This window comes from Hemicordylus capensis, chromosome 4 (genome assembly GCF_027244095.1).
Source record: "Hemicordylus capensis ecotype Gifberg chromosome 4, rHemCap1.1.pri, whole genome shotgun sequence".
Lineage (NCBI taxonomy): Eukaryota > Metazoa > Chordata > Lepidosauria > Squamata > Cordylidae > Hemicordylus > Hemicordylus capensis.
Window position 1 is genome coordinate 11,207,637 of NC_069660.1, and position 20,642 is coordinate 11,228,278.

The 20,642-nt window shown below is 47.3% G+C and overlaps 1 protein-coding gene across 1 annotated transcript in view; it reads right to left on the reverse strand.

Moving 5' to 3' along the window:
- Positions 1–16,645: 16,645 nt before the first annotated feature.
- The window catches only part of COL20A1 (collagen type XX alpha 1 chain), a 172,357-nt gene continuing 168,360 nt past the window's right edge, over positions 16,646–20,642 (reverse strand). Inside the window, exon 40 of the mRNA XM_053313548.1 lies at positions 16,646–19,753. Within this exon, the coding sequence (XP_053169523.1) occupies positions 19,740–19,753 (14 nt within the window). The 3' untranslated portion in view covers positions 16,646–19,739. The remainder of the gene's footprint in view (positions 19,754–20,642) is intronic.

Here is a 20,642-nt window from a genome sequence, read left to right on the forward strand (position 1 = left end):
GAAAAGCAAATCCCAGCAGATTCCTAGGAGAGCCCTGCTGCAGCAGGTGGCCTGAGATAGTTAATTAATAGATCCCCTTTCTTAGTTTCCAAATGGCTGTAATCACAGGTTGGAATCCACTGTGGGAAGACTGCAGGACGTCTTTAAAGGAAAATTCAGAACTGCACAATGGCACGCAAGTGTAATTCACACACATAGCGTGTACTAGTGCAACACACACCTGTGTATTTTCCTTGTCTGTGCACATATCCTCTGTTGCCAAGAGTCACATGATATTTAGAAGCCTACACAGAATGGGAGAAAATCCTCAGAACTGGAAATCTGACAGCACTGTTGCAGAAGAGTATTGCATTCATTGGTAAAGACTCTGTGGGAAGCAGCAGCAGAGTCTGCAGGAAGCATCCAGGGCTGGCCCTAGAGTTTGGGGCACCCTAGGTGAAGTTTGACTTAGCACCCACCCCCACCCCACTGCACCCCACCCAAGCCAAGAAGTGAAGAGATCGAGCTTTAATTTGAGCAGCACAGGCTGCTCATTCATGAGGTCTAATGTAGAGATGAGCACAGATAGTTTTTTGCAATTCGATTCGACCTCTAATCGAATTGCAAAATCTTGAATCAATTTGTCAGAACATCCAGCCACTGCTGGCCAGTTTGAAGAATCAAATCGAACCCTAACCCATCATGCCCTACCACCCAACCCACTTTGGTGTCCCTAGGACCTACGCATTGGGAACAATGGGGTGATTCAAGTTCCCCATTGTTCCCTATGAGTGAAACAAGCAGAGTGAATACATCTTGCAACCCTGCCTTGAAAAATAACACTGCAGAACAGAAGCACGCACAGTCCCTCCCAGCACAGAACAACACATTTGTCAAACACAGAGTCCAAAGATGGCAACACCAACCAAAAAAAAAAAAAAAAAAAGAATCCACTGCCAGCCACAGTGCCTGCACTGAAGTAGCATCATTGGCACAAGTTGCTCTCTCACACACAACTATGACTCCTTACTTCAGCATTGCAATAGCTGCCACAGCAGCACCTTAGCAACCAGCAAGCATAGCCAAAAGTTCAACTAGAACAATGTTTTCAGCCACATTTTGACTGAATAAACATTGCGATGCAAAATGCAGATTGCAGAGTGAAGCACAGGTTAGTCTCCAAACCAGACATGGAGCTCATCACAGCAATCACCAAGAAATATTTCACAGAGAGCCACCACTGTCCATTTATCACCACAACACCATCGCACAGTGCAACTCAAGGAAAGCAGGCAGGCAGGCACCCAAGTTCTGCCATGTTCTGCCCATGTCAAACTGAGATCAACCAAAATCAGATAGTTAACAGCAAGTAATTGCACATTAATCACAGCAAGCATATTATACTTAGTTACTCAGTGCTGAGAAAATCAGAAAATCAAACCTCTCTCCCTTTCATCTTGCCTGCCAAAGAGAATCAGTGGCAGGTCTGTATGACAAGAAAAAAAGTCTCTAGATTCTACCATGAGAAGAAGTCTTCTTTCTCCTCTTCTTCTCCTGTGTAAGCATACAGTGTAAGCAGCATAATCTTCTCCCTCTGTGTAGATAACACCACAACCTCAGATTAGTACCGGCTAAAAGCCTGGCACATGGGTTTAACTTGTGGAATTATCTGCCACAAGATGTGGTGACCTGGATGGCTTTAAGTGGGATTTGGGTAACTTCATGAATGAGAGGTATATCATCGGCTACTAGTCGGAGAGCTACAGACCACCTCCAACCTCAAAGGCAGGATGCCTCTGAGTACCAGTTGTGGGGGAGTAACAGCAGGAGAGGTCATGCCCTCAACTCCTGCCTGTGGCTTCCAGCAGCATCTGGTGGGCCACTGTGTGAAACAGGATGCTGGACTAGATATGCCTTGGGCCTGATCCAGCAGGGCTGTTCTTATGTTAGATCAGGACACTAGTTCATATCTCATCATTGGCCTTGGCAGTGGTGTGCATGTGTGTCTGCATGTGTCAGTAGCACACTGTGACACATCGGGCAGACTGTGACACATCAGGGTTAGGGGTTGGACAGCGTGGGGTGAGCTGCCAGTGACGTTGCAGTGGGTGGAGGTGACCATGAGCACTCACCCTCCATGGCCAGCTCAGGATAACCCAGCAGGGGAAGGTTGGCCTTCATGGAGACCAGCCGTGCCATCATGTCTGTTGGAAATGAAGGACTATGCGCTGTCTCTTGTCTCAATGACAGTGGAGGACAGACTAGTGAGTCAGAGGGTTAGAGGATCAAGACACTGCTCATCCCTTCTCTACTGCTCCGACACTATCCCTTTGGAATGTAGATTGCTACTCTCAGGGACATTTCCTTCCTGCCTGCCTTGTCACTTCTTCTCTCCTCTCCTCTTCCCTTCTTTCTACCTTGCAACATGCAAGCTCCTCTCCCTTGCACCATGTGTGCAGAGATGCAGAATTCATCTGCATCCAGCTAGCTAGCTAGATTAGAGATCCCATCTCCTCACTTTCCTATCGAGAATGGAGTTTTCTAATAAATACCACTTATATTGATTTGAAACTATGAACTGGCTCCAAGTTACTTTACTCTCAGCATACACGCATGCCTAACTAAATTCCGCTGTGTTGTGCATCTGTGCACTCTACTATAATGAAAAAGGGTTTCTCTTACCAGAGAGAATTCCCAACAATGTCAGCATCCAAATGTGAGCAAAGAGGTGTCACCACATCCCCAGCCATGGAGAATACTCTCTTGCACGGGATGCTGGTTGGCAGGCATGAGAGGAACCATCCGGCAATCACTGCCAAGTCTGGCAAGACTTGGTGACGCATTGCCCCAATCTGGATCGGCACTGTCTCCTGGCCTGCCACTGGCTCAACACTGCTACAAGGCTTGGTGGGCTCCTCCTACACCCTTGGTAAGGTGCCAAGGAACCCCTCCATGAACCACCGGGTGGAACACTGAAGCAGAACTGCTGGCTCACTTGGCCCTGCCAGAGACACCATGTTGCTGGATCGGGAAGCAGTGGTGATGGTGCTGCTAAGGGTGGAATGCGCACTAGCAGTAGGTGTTCCAGCACCTTCCCCTGATCACTCCCCAGCCTCCTCTCCTCTGCTTGCCCAACCTCTTCAACTGTTCTGGGGGCCGCTGCCACTGCCACTGAGAAGGTCGAGGAACAAGCAGAATGACTTCCACCTGCTCCTCCTGAGTCTCAGATGGTGTGTGTGTGTGTTGGGGCGGGGGTCACACTGCAAATGGGGATTGGGGAGGAGAGAGCAATCTCTCTCTCTCTCTCTCTCTCTCTCTCTCTCTCTCTCTCTCTCTCTCTCTCTCTCTCTGTGAGACACCTTCTGGTGGCTTCAGCAGGGGGTTTCCAGCTGCGTCTTCTGCTGGTGTCTGCCAGGTGTTGCTCTCAGAGACACTCATGAGCCAAGAGAAGATCGGGACTCAACACCTGGGGAGAGGGAAGTTGGGCACTAGTCAGGCACCAGCCACCCAAACAATCAAAACAAAAAAGAATCCAAGGGGAAAGAAGGGGGAAACAGAATCAGCAGATTGGGCACCAGAAAGAAGCCACAGGACACCAGCCTGCAACAAAATAAAAATAAAAATGCAGTCCAGACAGCAGCAGCAAAGAAGAGGTGTGGCTTGGGGCTACAAGAGAGGGGGAAAGAAGCACAGCACCCCAGTTATTAAAGCCACTGAGGGCTAGCTAGCTACAAGCAAAGCTTGTAGGGGGGGAAATAAAAAAGCAATACGCTTGTGGGTGCGGGTGGGTGGGAAACACACAAGAAAAATTAATTCCAAGCAGCATCCAGTTAAGCCATTGGGGCTGTTGGTCAATTTAAAAATAATGGGGGGGGGGATCGGCACAGCACCCCAGTTATTAAAGCCACTAATTGTGGGGTTGTCTAGGAGCAAGAATAATAAAATAAAATTCCAAGCAGCACCCAGTTAAATCCACTGGTGGTGCCGTTAGAATCTGATTTTTTTTTTAAAAAGGGGGACATATAAGCAGTTGTTGGCACTGCAAATTAAAAGGACAAAAAATTAGAGAGGCACACTTTCTATAAGCCCAGCAGGCACACTCTCTCTCTCTCCTCACTGTGGGCTAGGCAGGCAGGCAGGCTCAGACCACCACCACCACCACCACTCTAAGAACATAAGAACAGCCCTACTGGATCAGGCCCAAGGCCCATCTAGTCCAGCATCCTGTTTCACACAGTGGCCCACCAGATGCTGCTGGAAACCACAGGCAGGAGTTGAGGGCATGTCCTCTCTCCTGCTGTTACTCCCCTGCAACTAGTACTCATAGGCATCCTGCCCATGCTCTCAGTGCTGCTACAGTCCCTCTCTGATCTGAGAGCAATGGCCTCCAAGCAGCCCCTTATATACATTTTGAAAATCCATCCTTTGGCCTCTCTTCCTGCTCCCTCCCCACAGCCAATGGGGACACAGTTGCCTATGCCAACACTCGATTTGAATAAGAGCAAGCCAACCAAAAAGCAAGGGGATCTCAAGCCAATTGGAAACCAGTGCCAGAAAGCCAATCAGAAATGGGAATCACATAGAGACAAGATGGTTCCTGCAACGTGAATCGCTCAAATAGATTTGCATTGAATCAAGGCTGATTTGATTCAACCTCGAATCAGACCCTCCATTTTAGGGGTGGTTTGATTTGAGGTTGAATTCATGTATTGCCTCTGATTTGGCACAATACGAATGGGACATCTCTAGTTGAACAACTAGCCTGCATGGATCACCAGCGAATGACTAGCCTGCACTGGTTTGAGGATACAGTGGGAGAGAGTTCAGCGTATATTATGGGAACAAAACTCTAACATTTCAGACATGAAAAGATGCTGCTGTTAATTTGGAAATCCAATCAAAGACCACTCATTTGGAAATGAATGCTGAAGCAGGCAATTCATATCCAGGAGATGGAGTGCAGCTTTATGAGGCTAGCTGTTTTTTGGAGGCTGAGGTCCAATGAGCAAAGAAGACTCTGGTTTTGGGGTGCAGAATGTGCAGGCACTTTAGGGAGCAGGTTGCAGGATTACATATTACATTCTTACACCACACTGTGCCATAGAAAAGGGAGAGAAAGAATAATTGGCAGTGCTATATTCTGGCGCTGCTTTGTGCCCCTCAAGATTTGGCGTCCTAGGCAACTGCCTAGGTGTGCGTGTCGGGTTGGCCGGACTTGGAAGCATCTTTGGCAGGTGGAGGAGAAATGGGGGATGCTTGAGCACAGTCCGGCTGCTAGAGCAGCCTGGACTCCTCACTTGACTCTTCCCATTGCTATCTGTCACTTTTTAATGTCATCTAACATCATATGCTAACCCCTGCTAGCTTGGCAAAGAGGCACCTTTTGATGTGGTGATTCTCCTGATCTAGCAGGGGGAGAGTAACTGGCCCTATCCACCCTCAGCACAGTACCTCCAGTGACTGTTGCTGGTGTCAATTTCATGTTTCTTTTTCGATTGTGAGCCCTTTGGGGACAGGGATCCATCTTATTTTTATTTGTTATTTCTCTGTGTAAACCACCCTGAGCCATTTTTGGAAGGGCAGTATAGAAATCATATAAATAATAAATATATAATAATAAATATGACTTTTGCATCACTTGGATTTTTGAACTGTACAACTGCTTTAGAACCACACTTAAAAAAAAAATACCTGTGCATCCTTTCCATTTATTCAGTTTACACTGATGCGGCAGTGTGGGTGGGGCACCTACCACCTGCATTGCCTGTGACTCCCCAGCATTGACACATTGCTGGAACGAAGTTCTACAAGGAGGTCATTCACACAATCAAAAATGGAGGCTGTTCACACACACGTGCAAAACCAAGCTAAGGAAGTCCAGCCCAGTTTTCCATGCGTGTGTGTAGTGCTGGGATCAGACCAGATCCCAGTGGTACTGTGGTGGCAAACGCACCCACAGAACCACCTCCCTTAACCCACCTCCCTCAACCTTGTTTTTTTAAATCGTCTGTCAGCCGCAGCTGCAAGCAGCTGCAGCTAGCAGACTGCAGTGCTCTTAGGGAAGGGGGATCTCCATAATGCACCACACACTCACATGGTGCATTATTGGAGCTCTGGGGGCTGGGGTGGCACGGAGTAATGCAGCCTGGCAACCCAACCCTGGGAGATATTAGCAGCAGCTGCTGCTCGTTTGGGTGGGTGGTCCGCCTGCCCAAGGAAAGGAAACTGCTACCTGCGGGGAAGTAAGCTCTTCAGGGCTTCCTCCCTGCTAACCCCATTGCCCTTTCTCCACTGGCCATGAGAAAGGACTACCCGGGTTTGGGAGCTGTGTGGGCTCCCAATTTTCTGTTGTGTGGAAGCAAGGTAGGAGAAAAACCTGGTTAGAAGTGATTGTATAGAAGCAAGGGAGGAGGAGAACCTGGGTAGCTTTTCTTCCTACCTTGCTTCCACACAACCGAAAACTGGGAGCACTCACAGCTCCCAAACCCGGGTAGAACACAGTTTTTGATTGTGTGAGTGGCCTCCCTGAAGGCTGCATGCTGTACTCTGCAATAGCCTTTCCTCCGCTGATGTAAAGTTATTGGGAAAATAAAACTGCCTGACACAGTGCTTGCACAGTTCTAAGCAAGACCTTGGCACCTGCTGTGTGTAAAATAGCAGGCTGTGGACTGTCCCACAGACTGCCTTGGATGTCCCATGCACATGCATTTGGAAATGATACTCATGTGCACCTGAAGACTGTGGAGGATGCTCTGACTCTGGACTGCCTGCACTAAGCAGAGGGTGGAACAAGTTGGTGAACAAGACCCCCTCCAACTCTCTCGTACTAGCTTCTCAGAAATGTAACTTCTAAAAATCCTAGGATTTGGAGCTGAACCTGAAGAATGACATTGAAAATTGCCTTTCCCTTCCATGAATGCACAGAAGAGTTCCCTGCATGCCACAAAAGCATGTTCAACACTCTGTCTATAATGGCTATAATGCATAACTTTCCATCCACCTTGTAAGCCGCCAAGAGGACAATTTGTTATGGGCGGCTAACAAAGTTTATCATTTATTTATTATTATTTCTTGTTTACACAGTCAGACAGGTGTTATTGACTGGTTTGTTTTATCCAGACATTGAGTCCTTCCCAAGGCCCTGGGATGGCTGAATTTTATTATCAATATTGTTGTTGTTATTATTATAGATATCATTGCAAAATATCATCATCATCATCATCATCATCATCATCATCATCACCATTGTTAAACATGCATGCAGTTGTGAAATATCACTCTTTCATAATATGCAAGAATTGCGCAAATGCATTTTTCACAAGAGCACTTTTGCTCAACTATATGCACTTTCTGTTACAAGGCAGATGGAAAATTGTGCAGTATCTCAGCCCATGTATGCACATACAGACCTCTGGGTCAAATTGCAGTCCTTGGGTCAAACTGCACGTGTCAAATGTGTCATTGTAGCTCTGGCTTTTTGGTGTTTCCCTTTTTTCCTGTCAGTCCCATAGATCCATAAGCTCACTATCCACTCAGCCAGCCCTGCATCCAAGAGGGATGTGAGGGCGCTGACTCTGCAGCACTGAGCAGAACAATGGCAGGGGACTTGGTGCATCCTAAGCACTGCATCAGGGGCAGGAATGATGATAGTAGGTTGCAGCTGCTTTGACACTGTGCTTAGGATGCTTGGAGACCACCACCATGCTTAGGAGCATCCACATGCTGGTGAGTGCCACGGAGCCAGTGAGGCTGCATCTTTCTTGGGTGCATGGCTGGCTGAGTGAGTGGGCAGTAAGCCATGGAATTTTTGAACTGGAAAGGATCTTGAAAGTCTTCTAGTTCAGGTAGTGCAGGGAACGTCTGCTATAGGATCTCTATAGAATCATAGTATTTTAGAGTTGGAAGACTCCTTGGAGGCCTCAGCCCCTGCCCCCATGGCTTTAAGAGGGGTTTGGATAACTTCATGGAGAAGAGGTCTATCAACAGCTACTAGTCGGAGGGCTATTGGCCACCTCCAGCCTCAGAGGCAGGATGCCTCTGAGTACCAGTTGCAGGGGAGTAACAGCAGGAGAGAGGGCATGCCCTCAACTCCAGTTTGTGAGCTTTCAGCGGCATCTGGTGGGCCACTGTGTGAAACAGGATGCTGGACTAGATGGGCCTGATCCAACAGGGCTGTTCTTATGTTCTTATCCCACTAGAACTGGAACCAAAGCACACCGGGAGGAAACTTTAGCTCTTTCCCCCATTCCATTTTCCCAGTGAATGCACCTCCCCAAATGCTCTTTGCCCTGGGAGGGAAGTTCTATTAGTGCCCAGAGAACTTCCCTCCCAGGACAAATAGCAGCTTGAGGCAGGGGTTCTCAGCCTTGGGTCCCCAGATGTTTCTGGATTACAACTCCCATCAATCCCCAGCCACAATGGTCTTCAGTTATTGTGGCTGGGTCAGATGGGATTATAGTAAAACATCTGGGGACACAAGGTTGGGAATCCCTGGCTTGTGGGATCATTTTGACTTGGGGACCAAATCCCTGGCTTGTGATCACAAGGGGAAATGATTAGATTCTCCCAAATGAGTCCATGAAAGGTGCATATTATATTTTTAAGGGGGGGCAGAACTACAATGACACATTTAAGGTACTTCCTGTGTTTCTGCCATCTGCTACAAAAGACGTGAAGAAAAGACTCTGAGAGTAAACTGGGATTCTTGTTGAATCTTTCCCAGATATTTCTGGCTGAGATCTGAGCTCTCCATTAAGGGAAGAAATCTTCTGCGTACAGAGAATATAAACAGCTGCTGTAGCGTGCGAGCAAAGGAGAGCAATCTAAAAATATAGGCATCTCTGGGGACCTGGAGAGGCTACAGGAGTAAAATACAAAGGGCAGAACCAAGACGAGAGGTTGATGTTACATTGCTGCCCAAACATTGCACTGTTGGATGCTCTCACTTGCATGCTTGTGTATGTGTGTGCGCGCACACGCACATGCACACACACACACACAACTCATTGCTACTAGAACAGCTGCTAGGGCTGCCAATAAAAGAAGCTCACAGAGCTAAACCATTAAACACTTGCAAAGCTCTGTAAAATACTATAAATTGGAATGGTTGAAATCAATGGCCAGACCAGTGGCTTTCCTTCTCCAACTGCATGACTGCACGAGAAACTGCCGACAGAACAGAGGCTGTCTCCCTTTTCAGCTATATGTGATTTTCGCCAACATGCAGATTCCTAGTTTTGAGATTTTGCTTGAGTGTATTCAGGACCAGGTCTCTTTATTCCTTGTAGTTTGCTTTCAAACTCTTCATCTCTGTCCCCTCATTGGTTCAAACTTCTCTTCATTAGATTTCTGTGTTTGTTTACACAGATGGATTGAAGAGTTGCTTTTCTGTTTTTAAAAAAGGATCAGAGTGATAGTTCATGAAAAGTGAAAACCACAATACAAACTGACACAGCAATAATAAAAAAACTGTGAGAAAACTAGACTCAGAATTCAGCTGAAGTTAGGGGTAAAACCCTCTAAACAAATGTTTTCCAGAAGTGAATCAACGAGCTTTCAGAATGTAAGGGAGCAATTTCAAATTTCACTAAGACGTGAAGCAAAGAAGGTGGCGGTGGTGAGATTCTTAGCAAGTTCTAACTAAAGGCCTAGGCTTGGATATATTCAAGATTAAATTGCAAAACACAGAACAAAACCAGTGTATTTTAAGAGCATTTGCTGTGATTACATTACTGTGTCACCAACATGCTTGGCACATAAGGCTTATTTCAGTGCCTGATATCCAGACTAAATTTCTCCGGAGCAGGCTTTCTGGCTGACATGATGAAGAAAATTCCTCAAGGATGTCCCATCAAAACTAAAAGAACAAGTTCAGCAATGTCTAACGTGTCCTTTTAATTTCAATGGATGACTTCGAGTAATTTTCCTCATTATGTCAGCCAATGAAATTAAGCAGTTCTTTAGAATAGCTCCTGGATAGTACTGTTCAGTAAATTATTAGTCTGGATGTCAGTCACCATGGATGTCAGACTCAGCAAACTGTCCAGTAACTTAAGTGCTTTGGAGGAATAATCTCATGTAATCTGAGACATTGGGAGGAGGGTAGTGGCAGCCCCCCACCCCTGCCGCCTTCTCTAAATGATGCTGTTGGCAGATCTCCTCCTCCTCCTCCCCTGGGCTGCCATTTTCCTCCCTAGAAGCCCCTGTTAGACTAATGCTATGACATCATGCAGCAGTGTTCTATGGGCATTCCGGGGGGAAACATAGCAGCCACCAGGAAAATCACCGTTTTCATGCAACAGGAAATGACAGTGAAACGGATAAGCTAGACCCTCCCGTTTCACAGTGCCGTCCCTAGTGGGGTGTGGGGCTGGGAGCGAATCAGCATGTGCGGGGCCACATTTCATATCATGACAGATTCATACTGATTGATGACATACAGTGTAAATAATGTGAGCGAGGTTTTTGGACATATCCAACCAGCTTGGACATATAATGCATTTCTAAAGGAAGAAAAATAGAAAGCACAACACATGCTTCACAGTTCTCAGACCTTCTGGGTTGCAAATCAAGCATAGTGTAGTAGTTGTTCTTTTATTGCAGCTGTAGGCCAAACAGTTGAGCATAGTGCATAAACAAACAAACAAACAAACAAACAAGGAAATATTATATATTGTTTGTTCCAGAGGTTCTTGTAATTCTTTGACATGAAACAAACCACTCATGTGACTCTTTGGATTTTGGGGTTTTTTTTAAACCACTTTTGCGACTTTTTGGATTTTTTTTTTTAACCAACAATTTGTCCAATCCACTTCAATTTTAATATACATATTCCTGCCACCCTGCCCTACAACTCTGCTCAGTACGAAAGCCCTATGCCAAGTCATTCCAGGACAGGAGATCTAAAGGCTAGGGCAGAAAGGGGGGCGTTTTACCCTTTTTTTTAATGAAGGCAAAGGGCAGATTTTTCCATATGGGGGTGGAATGATGGTCTAAGGGGGAGGGCTTCAGTTCCAGACATTTTTGTAATTTTCTGCCATGAAGCAAGCCACTTATAGGACCTTTTGGATAGGGTTTTTTAAATTAAAGGGGGGAAAAATTAAAAACCAATGATTTGTCCAATCCAATTTAAAATTACATCTTCCTCCCACCCTGCCCTACATCTCTGCTCAATACCAAAGCCCTATGGCAAGCAAATCCCTAAATATTCAACAGGGGGGAGATAACCACCAAAAGGAAATCACATCATACCTCCATTACTAAGGCTGGGCTGGGCAGAGCTGGGCAGAGGGACTGCAGAGAGCTCTGGTGCTGGTGGACACACTCTGCCTGCCTGCCTGCTTGCTTCTTTCCCGAGCTTCAGGCTTCAGGGAGGCCTCTCTAGAAGCCCCGCCCACCACTGAACAGCCGAGAGGTGGGGAGGGGTGGAGCTCTAGCAGTTTCCCTGGGAGTCTTTCAAGCTGCACACAAACACAAGAGATCGGCACCGGCTGGGCTGCAGGTAAAGATGAGTAGCTGGGACTGGGGGAAAGAGGAGGGCAGGCTACACTGCAGTGTGCCCAGAGTGGGGCCTGTGCCAGCATGGGGTTCGGGCAATTGCCCCCATCGCCCTGCCCTAAGGACAGTCCTGCCGTTTCACTTCCAACCCCTCAATTTTACACCAAAATGTCTCTTTAGAGAATTATGGCTCAGCCATATCTGATCCAGCCCTGAGAAAGAAATGTTCTTATACAGTGCATAATTAATCTATGGAATTCTCTGCCACGGGGTGTGGTGATAGCCACCAGCTTGGATGGCTTTAAAAGGGGGTTAGATAAACTCATGGAGGACAGATCTATCCATGGCTACTAGTCTTGATGGCTACAGGCTGCCTTCAGGCTCAGAAGCAAGTTGCAAGAGAGCAAATGCAGGAGAAGGGGCATGCCTTCATCTCCTGATTGTGGGCTCCCCAGAGGCATCTGGTGGGCCACAGTGGGAAACAGGATGCTGGACTTGATGGGCCTTGGGTCTGATCCAGCAAAGCTGTTCTTTTGTTTGAAATACACTAAAATTCTGAAACTTTGGGTCAAAACATGAGATCCAGCACAGTTACAAAAGGCTCAGATCTGAACTCTTGTAACTCATGCTGTCCCTGTTTAAACAATGCACCATCATTACATTAACAGATGCCAGCACCTGACCTTTCACCACAGCTTACTTCACAATGCTTCTGTGAAGGCAGCTGCCTTACTCCTTTCGCATGAATATATGTATGTGGATTGCTGTCGTCTTTTTAAAAAAAGCTTCTTTTGGCATGCTGAACTGAACAAGAAAGCTCAATAGTGTTGGATGAGAGGTTATTCTTTTGCATTCCCATCAGGCAAGTCTTACATCAAAAGAGAACAGCCCCTCCTCTCTGCCACCCTTGCTCCTTCGGTGGCTTCAAATATCTCCAGCTCCCTGATAAAATATGCATGAAAGAAGAAGAGAAATTCCACATCACGGTGCAGAGGGCTCATCCAAATCGGGTCATGGACATCAGCTCTCCAAACTGGGAAGTGAATCACTTGTTATTCAAGCTGGCTGGTGCCGTCAAAGTAATAGAAATGTATGATTTTAGCAGAACTCCTTTGGGGTTCCCGCGCCTTCTTCCAGAGTACATAAGAACAGATGATAGCAAAGGCTGTCTTGAATGGTGCCTGAGTTGTAGCATTATGGTGACATCAGCACTCAAAAGCCCAGTTGGGCCATCACAGTTGAGGTGGAGGGGCTCAAGGTCAAACAGTGGCTGACATGATGTGCAGCGTTACAGATTTGCATCGGTAGGGGAAACTGTGGAAGCTCTGCTAGCACAACCATCCATTCTTGACAGTGTCGGGTCTGCCTTAGGACTCCTTAACTGCCCCAACTGGAAGCTAATTGCCCCAAATTAGTGTGATATGGTCCAATGAACTTGGAGTGACTAGAAACACAGGAATGTGTTCGCTCCCTCTCCCTCTCCCCCCCTCTCTGTGTAGGGGGCAAGATAGCCTACCACCTGCCCACAAGCATTCTCATCAGCCCTTCAGAGTATGTGTCACTAGATGGATTATGGGATTTATTTCATGTCCTTGAACATATGGTGCTCTTTGAGATCATCATGGCAATGAAGCCGAGGAAACAAGAAACTGATGAAAAGTATTCGTAGAAAGACAATGGTGTCTTCTTCTGTTCCAGGAGCTTGTGAAAGCATATCTAGATGCTGGTGGGAATACCAAAGAGTTTAGCTGCTTATCTGCCAGTGACATGGACGAAAGCTGTAATGAATGTGATGGTGGGAACTACAAATGCTGGGGCTGCCATCTGCCCTGGAAGCCCGGTTCTTTAGTCTTGAATTTGGGGGGGGGGGGAGGAGCTGTAGTTACTACAATGACAACGAGGATGAATATTTATACACCCCTCTTCAACCAAAGTTCACAAAGTGGTTTACAAAGGAAAATACATAAATAAAACAGCCCTCTGTCCCCAAAGGGCTCACAATCTAAAAGAAACATAAGGCAGATACCAGCAACAGCCACTGGAGGAATGCTGTGCTGGGGCTGGAGAAGGCCAGTTGCTCTCCCCCTGCTAAATATAAGAGAGTCACCACTTTCAAAGGTGCGTCTTTGCTCAGTTAGGCACTAGTGAGAAAAACAGACGTGCTCAGAGGGCTTCTCTATTACAATTTCACATATTAAAGCAGTACAAGCACAGAAAGCAGAGAAATCATGTCTCTGACTCTATATACCATCCTCTCCCCGTAGCTAGCAGGGGCAGGCATATGGGTCCACCAGCCCAGAGACTGGGGAGCCTCGGCGCCTCTTCTCATTTCCTTCAGAAATGCAGCTCTCCCATCGATCCTGATGATTTAGTCCCACCCTTTATACAAATGGCGAAGAGATAAAGATGCAGTAGCACTCCCAATAAATCAAGCACATGCATTGCCTAATAAATGTGCCCATTGACCACAATGTCCTTAAGTAGCTAATAAATTCAGAAGCGGTCATCTCCCAAGGCCTTGGTGGGCTGTGCAGTTTTATTTGTACAATTCTTTTTTTTTTTTTAAGGATAGCAAAAGGGGGCCGGAGGGTGAACAGAGGCATGGCCAGTGAGTGGCAGAAGGTACAGAGCATGGCAAGTGAGTGAAGGGAACATGCCAGAGCCCCCTAAACTGTTACAGGACTCCGGCACACATTTTCATTTGATACGGGGACTGGGCACTAGGGGTGTGCATGAAACCGGCTGGCCCGGTTTGGTTTGAGTCGGTACCAGACCAAGCCAGTTTGGTTTTGCCCCCCTCAAACTCCCCCCCCAGTTCAGTTTGGCTTAGGGGGTGGGTGGGTTACAAAATCTTTTTAATTTTTTTTACTTACCCCATCGGGAGGGGGGGCGTTCTCTGAGGCCGCAGGGGAGGTTCTCCCTCACCCGCTGGCCTCCGTTATGCCTTAAATTGCCCATTTTGGGTGGACCTTTGCTCCTTTCCAGGCCTCGCGCCCGTTCTGGTGGCCATGCAGGGGCCTATTGAGCATGCACGGCAGCCTCCAAAATGGCCACCAAAATGGGGGAAAGGCCTGGAAAGGGCCAAAGACTGCCAGAACCTGGCAATTTAAGGCATGATGGAGGCTGGCAGGGGGAGGGGGAGTAATTTTTTTTTTAAAAAAATCAACCCCCCCCCCCGAACAGGTCAGGGGGTCGGTTCAACGTTGAGCTGACACCACCACCCCTCACAAACCGTTGAGCCAACACCCCCTGAACTTGAGGGTGTACACCTCAACGTCAAGTCTCTGACCCAAAATGGTTCAACATCGAATTGGTTTGATGTCGAACTGGTTCGCACATCCCTACTGGGCACATTGGAGTTCTCTTTTGAAATGTCCATGTTAATTTTTTTTCAACATAGCTAACTGAACAAAGAGGCACCTTTAAAAAATGTTGATTCTCTTTACTGAGCAGGGGGAAAGTAACTGGCCCTATCCATCCCCAGCACAGCATCCCTCCAGTGGCTGTTGCTGGTGTCTATCTTCCGTTTCTTTTTAGATTGTGAGCCCTTTGGGGACAGGGAACCATTTTATTTATTTTTGTGTAAACTGCTTTGGAAGCGTTTGTTGAAAAGCGGTATATACATATTCATTGTGTTTGTATTGTTATATATTCTGATTATGATTGTTCTATTACTTCAGTGATCTTCACTATTTTTCAAGCGGAGGTTACTTTAGAAGAAGCCCCTTTCAATGCAAGAGTCAGTTCCCACTGTGCTGATGTCCACACAGTGCTGCGTCTTTCTCAGTGCTTGGGAGGCCCTTTAAAAGAGACTGAGCCCTCTCAGGAGCTCAAAGGGGGAAGTGCTGGGAAGGGCTACACTTCCTAGTACTCTGTGCAGTCAAGAGGGCTCCGTTTCCCTTAAAGAAGCCTCCTATGCTGGGCAAAACACAGTACTGCACAGAGAGAATGGACATCTCCTCATGGTGCCAGGGGGTGCTGTGCAGAGTATACAGCTTTGGCCAACGCTTCACACAGGCCCAGTCAGGGAGCTGCATTGGGCCTTCCTATGAAGAACACTGTATTACTTGCTTTGATTTGATGTTTTGGAACCCTTCCAGTAGAACATGATTGTATTTGCTAATGGAATGTGTTGCTTTAATGTTTCCCTGAAATTGCTATTGCGATTGTTCAGATTGCGCTGTGGGTTGCTGTTCTCACCACTACTGTTGGTTGCTTTTGGCATAATCATTCATAGAAAGACAACACACATGCTATTGAATGAATGAATGAACGAACAAGATAATGGCTAGGATGTCACTTGGAACCACAGTTATACCTGGTTCTGGGCACCATTCCCAAAACATATGCTTCTCCTCCCCTGCCTGCAAGAGCATCTACTTCCAAATTAAGTTAGATTGAAACCAAGATTGGTTGTGACATCTGAATGGTTTTGCTCTAACCTAAATCGGAAACAGATGCTTGCATGGGCAGGGGAGAGACAGCACATGCTCCCAAGGCCTGGGGACGTCATGGAGAACCAGCTTAGCCGAGGTTCCACGTATTGTCTGACTCTGACCCAGCCAATTATCTCAATGGCAATTCTGTATGAGATTGGAACCAACCCAATGTGCTACTCCCAGCCAGCCAAGATGGCTCTCACTTGATGGGCCCTAGCAGATGCTCAACCCTCCCAGTCTGTAGTGCCAGTCATCACTTAGCTATGGACTGTCTTGCAGGGCGGGGGGGATGTCTAGCCAGGTTCAAAGTACAACACACTGTCTTTGACCTAGCTGAAACCCACAGCAAGTGAGAGCATGCCTTGGAGTCCTTTGTCAGCACAGGGGACTCTGAATGGCTTTCTCAGTTTGTGTGGCTGTGCTCTCTTCCTTCTTTCTGTCCCTCACTGCATGGGTATCTGGAGGGGGGACAAGAGCAGGAAGTGACCCCATTGGTTGAGCCAGTTCCCACTGAATCCAATGGAGCACACTCCCAGGGAAGCAGGTATTGGATTGCTGGCTTTGCCCCCACCCCCGCCTCACTGGCCATACCTCCACTAGCACTCCACCACCATTGCTACTGGAGAGTTCTTCTAAAAGGACTAATGCACCCCCTCCATCAGAACAAACCACTCTAGGACAGAGGCCACCCCCCCCCCACCAGCATAGAGAACACACATCATGCCACCCCAATACATATTTTTATTTGCATGCCTTTAATTTAGAACTCCACTGATGACATACTCCAATGGGAAGTCAGATAGTCACATGGCAGACCACACCCAAGGGTGGCCAACGCAAAGCAAGGATACGCGCATAACTGCCCCCAACCACAACATACTTAACAATTGCACAAAACAAGAAACCACCAGCAATCTTTCCATCTCTGTTTTGTCCAGGGTTGCAGAGAGAGGGAAAGCTTAAGGAGCAACCCCTCCATTAAATTTCTTTTGCAGAGAAGAAAGACATTTTCAGGAGGGAGGGGAAAAATGAAGATATGGGTTATCTTGGCGGGGGAGGGACTCCTCAAATGCTTAGGAGGGATCTGCACCCCTGGTCTTGTCACAAATAGATTCAGCTTCATATCCCGCTCTCCCACCTTCCTTGACAAATGATGCAGTCCTTTATAAATGACCCCTCAGTACTGTAAGACACAACGGGGAAGGTGGGAGAAACATCTAGCGGAAACACATTGCCATAAAATTTAGGACCAATAAAAGGAAGTATTTTTTACACAGCACATAATCAATCTATGGAATTATCTGGCGCTGGATGTGGTGATTCTAGTGGGGTACACAAAATTGGTTGGCCTGGTTCAGTTTGAGTCTGGACTGGACTCAAACCGGACTGGGTGTGACCAGTTTTGCACATGTCCAAACACGCACACACCCCAGGCACACACATACTGGTCATTTGAGTGCCTGGACCTAGGCATGCAAATGGCCAGTGCGCAATGTGCGGTGGCCTTCAAAATGGCAACTGGGAGAGGGCTTGAAAGGCCCCCAAAAGACCAGCAGGAGGCCAGCGGGGAGAGAGGGAACCTTCTGAGACTCCCCCATGGCTGCAGCAGCACCCGATGGAGGCTGCCAGATGACCCAGAACAGCAGTGAGTTTAATTTTTTTTTCATATTTAGAACCCCTGAACTGGCCTGGGGGTTCAGCTTGAAGTTGAACTGAACTGAACCAAACCAAGCCCTATTGGCTCGAGGATGAGCCATCAAACAGGCCCAGTTCGATGATGAACCAGCTCGACCTTGCGCCAGTTCGCACATCCCTCGTGGTCTTGGTCACTGGCTTGAATGGCTTTAAAAAGGGCTTAGACAAATTCACAAAGGACAGATCTATCAATAGCTACTAGTCTTAGGGCTATAGGCTACCTCCATGTAGAGGCCGGATGCCTCTGAATACCAGTTGAATACCTGGTAGGATGTCTCTAAATACCAGTTGCAGGAGAACAACAGCAGGAGAGAGGGCATGCCCTCACCTCTTGCCTGTGGGCTTCTCAGAGACATCTGGTGGGCCACTTTGGGAAACAGGGTGCTGAGCTAGATCAGCCTTGGGCCTGATCCATCAAGGTTAATCTTGAGGCATCTCATGCCTTATTCTGTTTAAAACAATATTTTTTTCTTATGCCTCTGTGGGTGGTTTTTTTTTTTAATTGGCAAGTTCTTACATTAAGAGGCAGTGCAGAATGATGAGTGAGGCAGAAATTCTCTGCACACTTATTTGGGAGTATGCCCTCTTGCTGGAGATCCCAAGATTTAGTTTGGCTACAACTACATCTGGGGACACAAAGTTGGGAACCCCTTTGCTATTGAACTTAGTGGGACATGCATAGGATTGGGGTGTAGGATTGTCAGTCACAAAGTCCCGGGTTCTTCTAAAATATCTCAGCTAATTCTTAATGGGGATGGGGTCGTAGCTCAGTGGTAGAGCATCTGCTTTGCATGCGGATTCAATCCCTGACATCTCCAGGTAATGCTGGGAAAGGCTCCTGCCTGAAACCTTGAATTGCTGCTGCCAGTTAGTGTATGTAGACAATACTGAGCTAGGTGGACCAACGGTATGACTGGTATAAGACAGCTTCCTATGTTCCTACAATATATAAATTAATTCAATGTAAAGTATGGTTTGGAATCCTCCTGCAATGTAAGGTAGGGATGTGCACAAAACTAGCTTTGCCGGTTTGGTTCGAATCCAGACCAAAAGTGAACTGAGGCCGGTCCGGTACGACACCGCACCTGTCGAGCTGAGCCAGATTGGCATCAAGCCTGGCTCAAAGTGAGCTGGCTCACACACCCCTAATGTAAGGTGTCTCATGGAACCGTTTTGGAACAGAATGTTCCCACTGCTTGAACTAAATGGATCTAAATGAGTTCAAATGCTAAACATTATAATTTGCTTCTGCAGTGAAAGATGATGGACCAGGCAGTCTTCCTGTTCCCCATCTTTACCTTTTGTGAGCAGAACAACAGTTCCCCATCCTGCCTTCAAGGAAACCGAACAGCACAAGGCCTCAATTCTAACTCTCTGATAAGCCAGCCACTGTTATCACATGACAATTTAATTGTATTGGCCAGAATCCACTGTCTGTATCAGCACCAGATTGCTGAGCTATTAGCACAGATAGCTCAGCACCTTTTACTGTAATCATGGGCAGTTATTTTCTGCTCAGCCAACGTGTACAGTCCAGGCTTGCATTTATACTCTTACCACTTACCCGTAATTGCTTTTGCATTATCAGCTTATACAAGATCGGATCCCATGCATGCAGTGTCAGTTGTGGTTTAAAAAAAAATGCAGGAAAGTTTGGAAAAGAGGCTTAGATGCAAAAGAAAGAAAGAAAGAAAGAAAGTCCCTCATCTTTTGCTGAAGGCTCCTTTCCTATGGCTCTGGGGTGTAGGGCAGGAGTTCTCCAACCTTGCTCCCCAGGTGTTCTTGGGATGGGGCCGTAGCTAAGTGGTCTGCATGCAGAAGGCACCCCAGATGCTACAAATCTGATCTCCTAAAGGAACCGCTCTAACCACCCTGCGGAGTGTGTGACTGACTGGTTGCCTGAGATGAAGGACTTGTGGCAAATAAGAAGACTAAAAGATGCTCATCCAAGTTCTGGGTATGATCTGTAGGCAGTCTGGCAATTTCACTCAGCAGAACAAACAGACAAACAAAAATAATGCCACTGAGAGGGAAAAGATGCATCTTCAAATGGCAGCGGTCCTTTATGCACGTAGAGGTTTACAGCAGGAGTGCTGGGAAGCCAAAGGTCTCTCTTCAGCCATCCATATCTCAAGGGATCATCCCTGCAATTGAAGACAAAATCGGGGTGTGGTGCTTAAACGACAGGACAAACAGAAAAGGGCAGAGTGCTGAAACACTGCTGTGAGGGTTGGGTGTATGTGCATCTCCCTCCTCAAGGATTACAGCATCTAGAAGTGATGGATGCTTCAAGAAGCTATTGCAGGGCTGCACAACTTCAGCGCTCCTGCAGGTGTTGGCCTACAGCTCCCATAAACCCTGTCTTTGGCCACTGTGGCTGGGGGTTTTGGGAGTTGAAGTCCAAAAACAGCTGGAGGGCCTAAGTTGAGCATCCCTAAGTCGAGCACCATCAAGGTTGGTGATGCCATGCTTGTTGATGGCAGTGATCCCCATAATCATTGTCAGAAGCACACTGAGCCCATTCTCATGACCAAATGAGGGTGGGCTGGAGGGCAGGCATGCTCAAACCCCATGCCTCCTAGACAACCCAAGGGGTTTACTTACCAAACCCCAACACAACCGGGCTGTTGCATACTCCATGAGGGGGAAAAACCCGTTGGGTCTTCCAGCATCCCACAATGCATCGCACAAGCAGTGGAGAGGCAGCCCTCAGTACTGCAGCAGTTCCACTCTGCCTGGCCCTGCAAGCCACAGCACTCTTTGGTAAACATGGCCACTGGCACCCAGGAACGAGGACCAGATTCCTGGGCCAACCCCCTCCTATCCATGAATTTGTGGTTGTGAGAACAGGCTTGCTGTGGAGTAGTGCAGGAGGGCCCAGCTTTTGAAGCAAATCCAGAATTTAGTTCTGCACCTACTACCAACATTTCAAGGTGATTAGAGGGAGACAGGTAGCTCCCTGTTTGCAATCTGGAGAAGCAAATTCTATTGATGATTCCCATCTCTCTAGCTTCTTTTCGGCTTGCCCAGCCC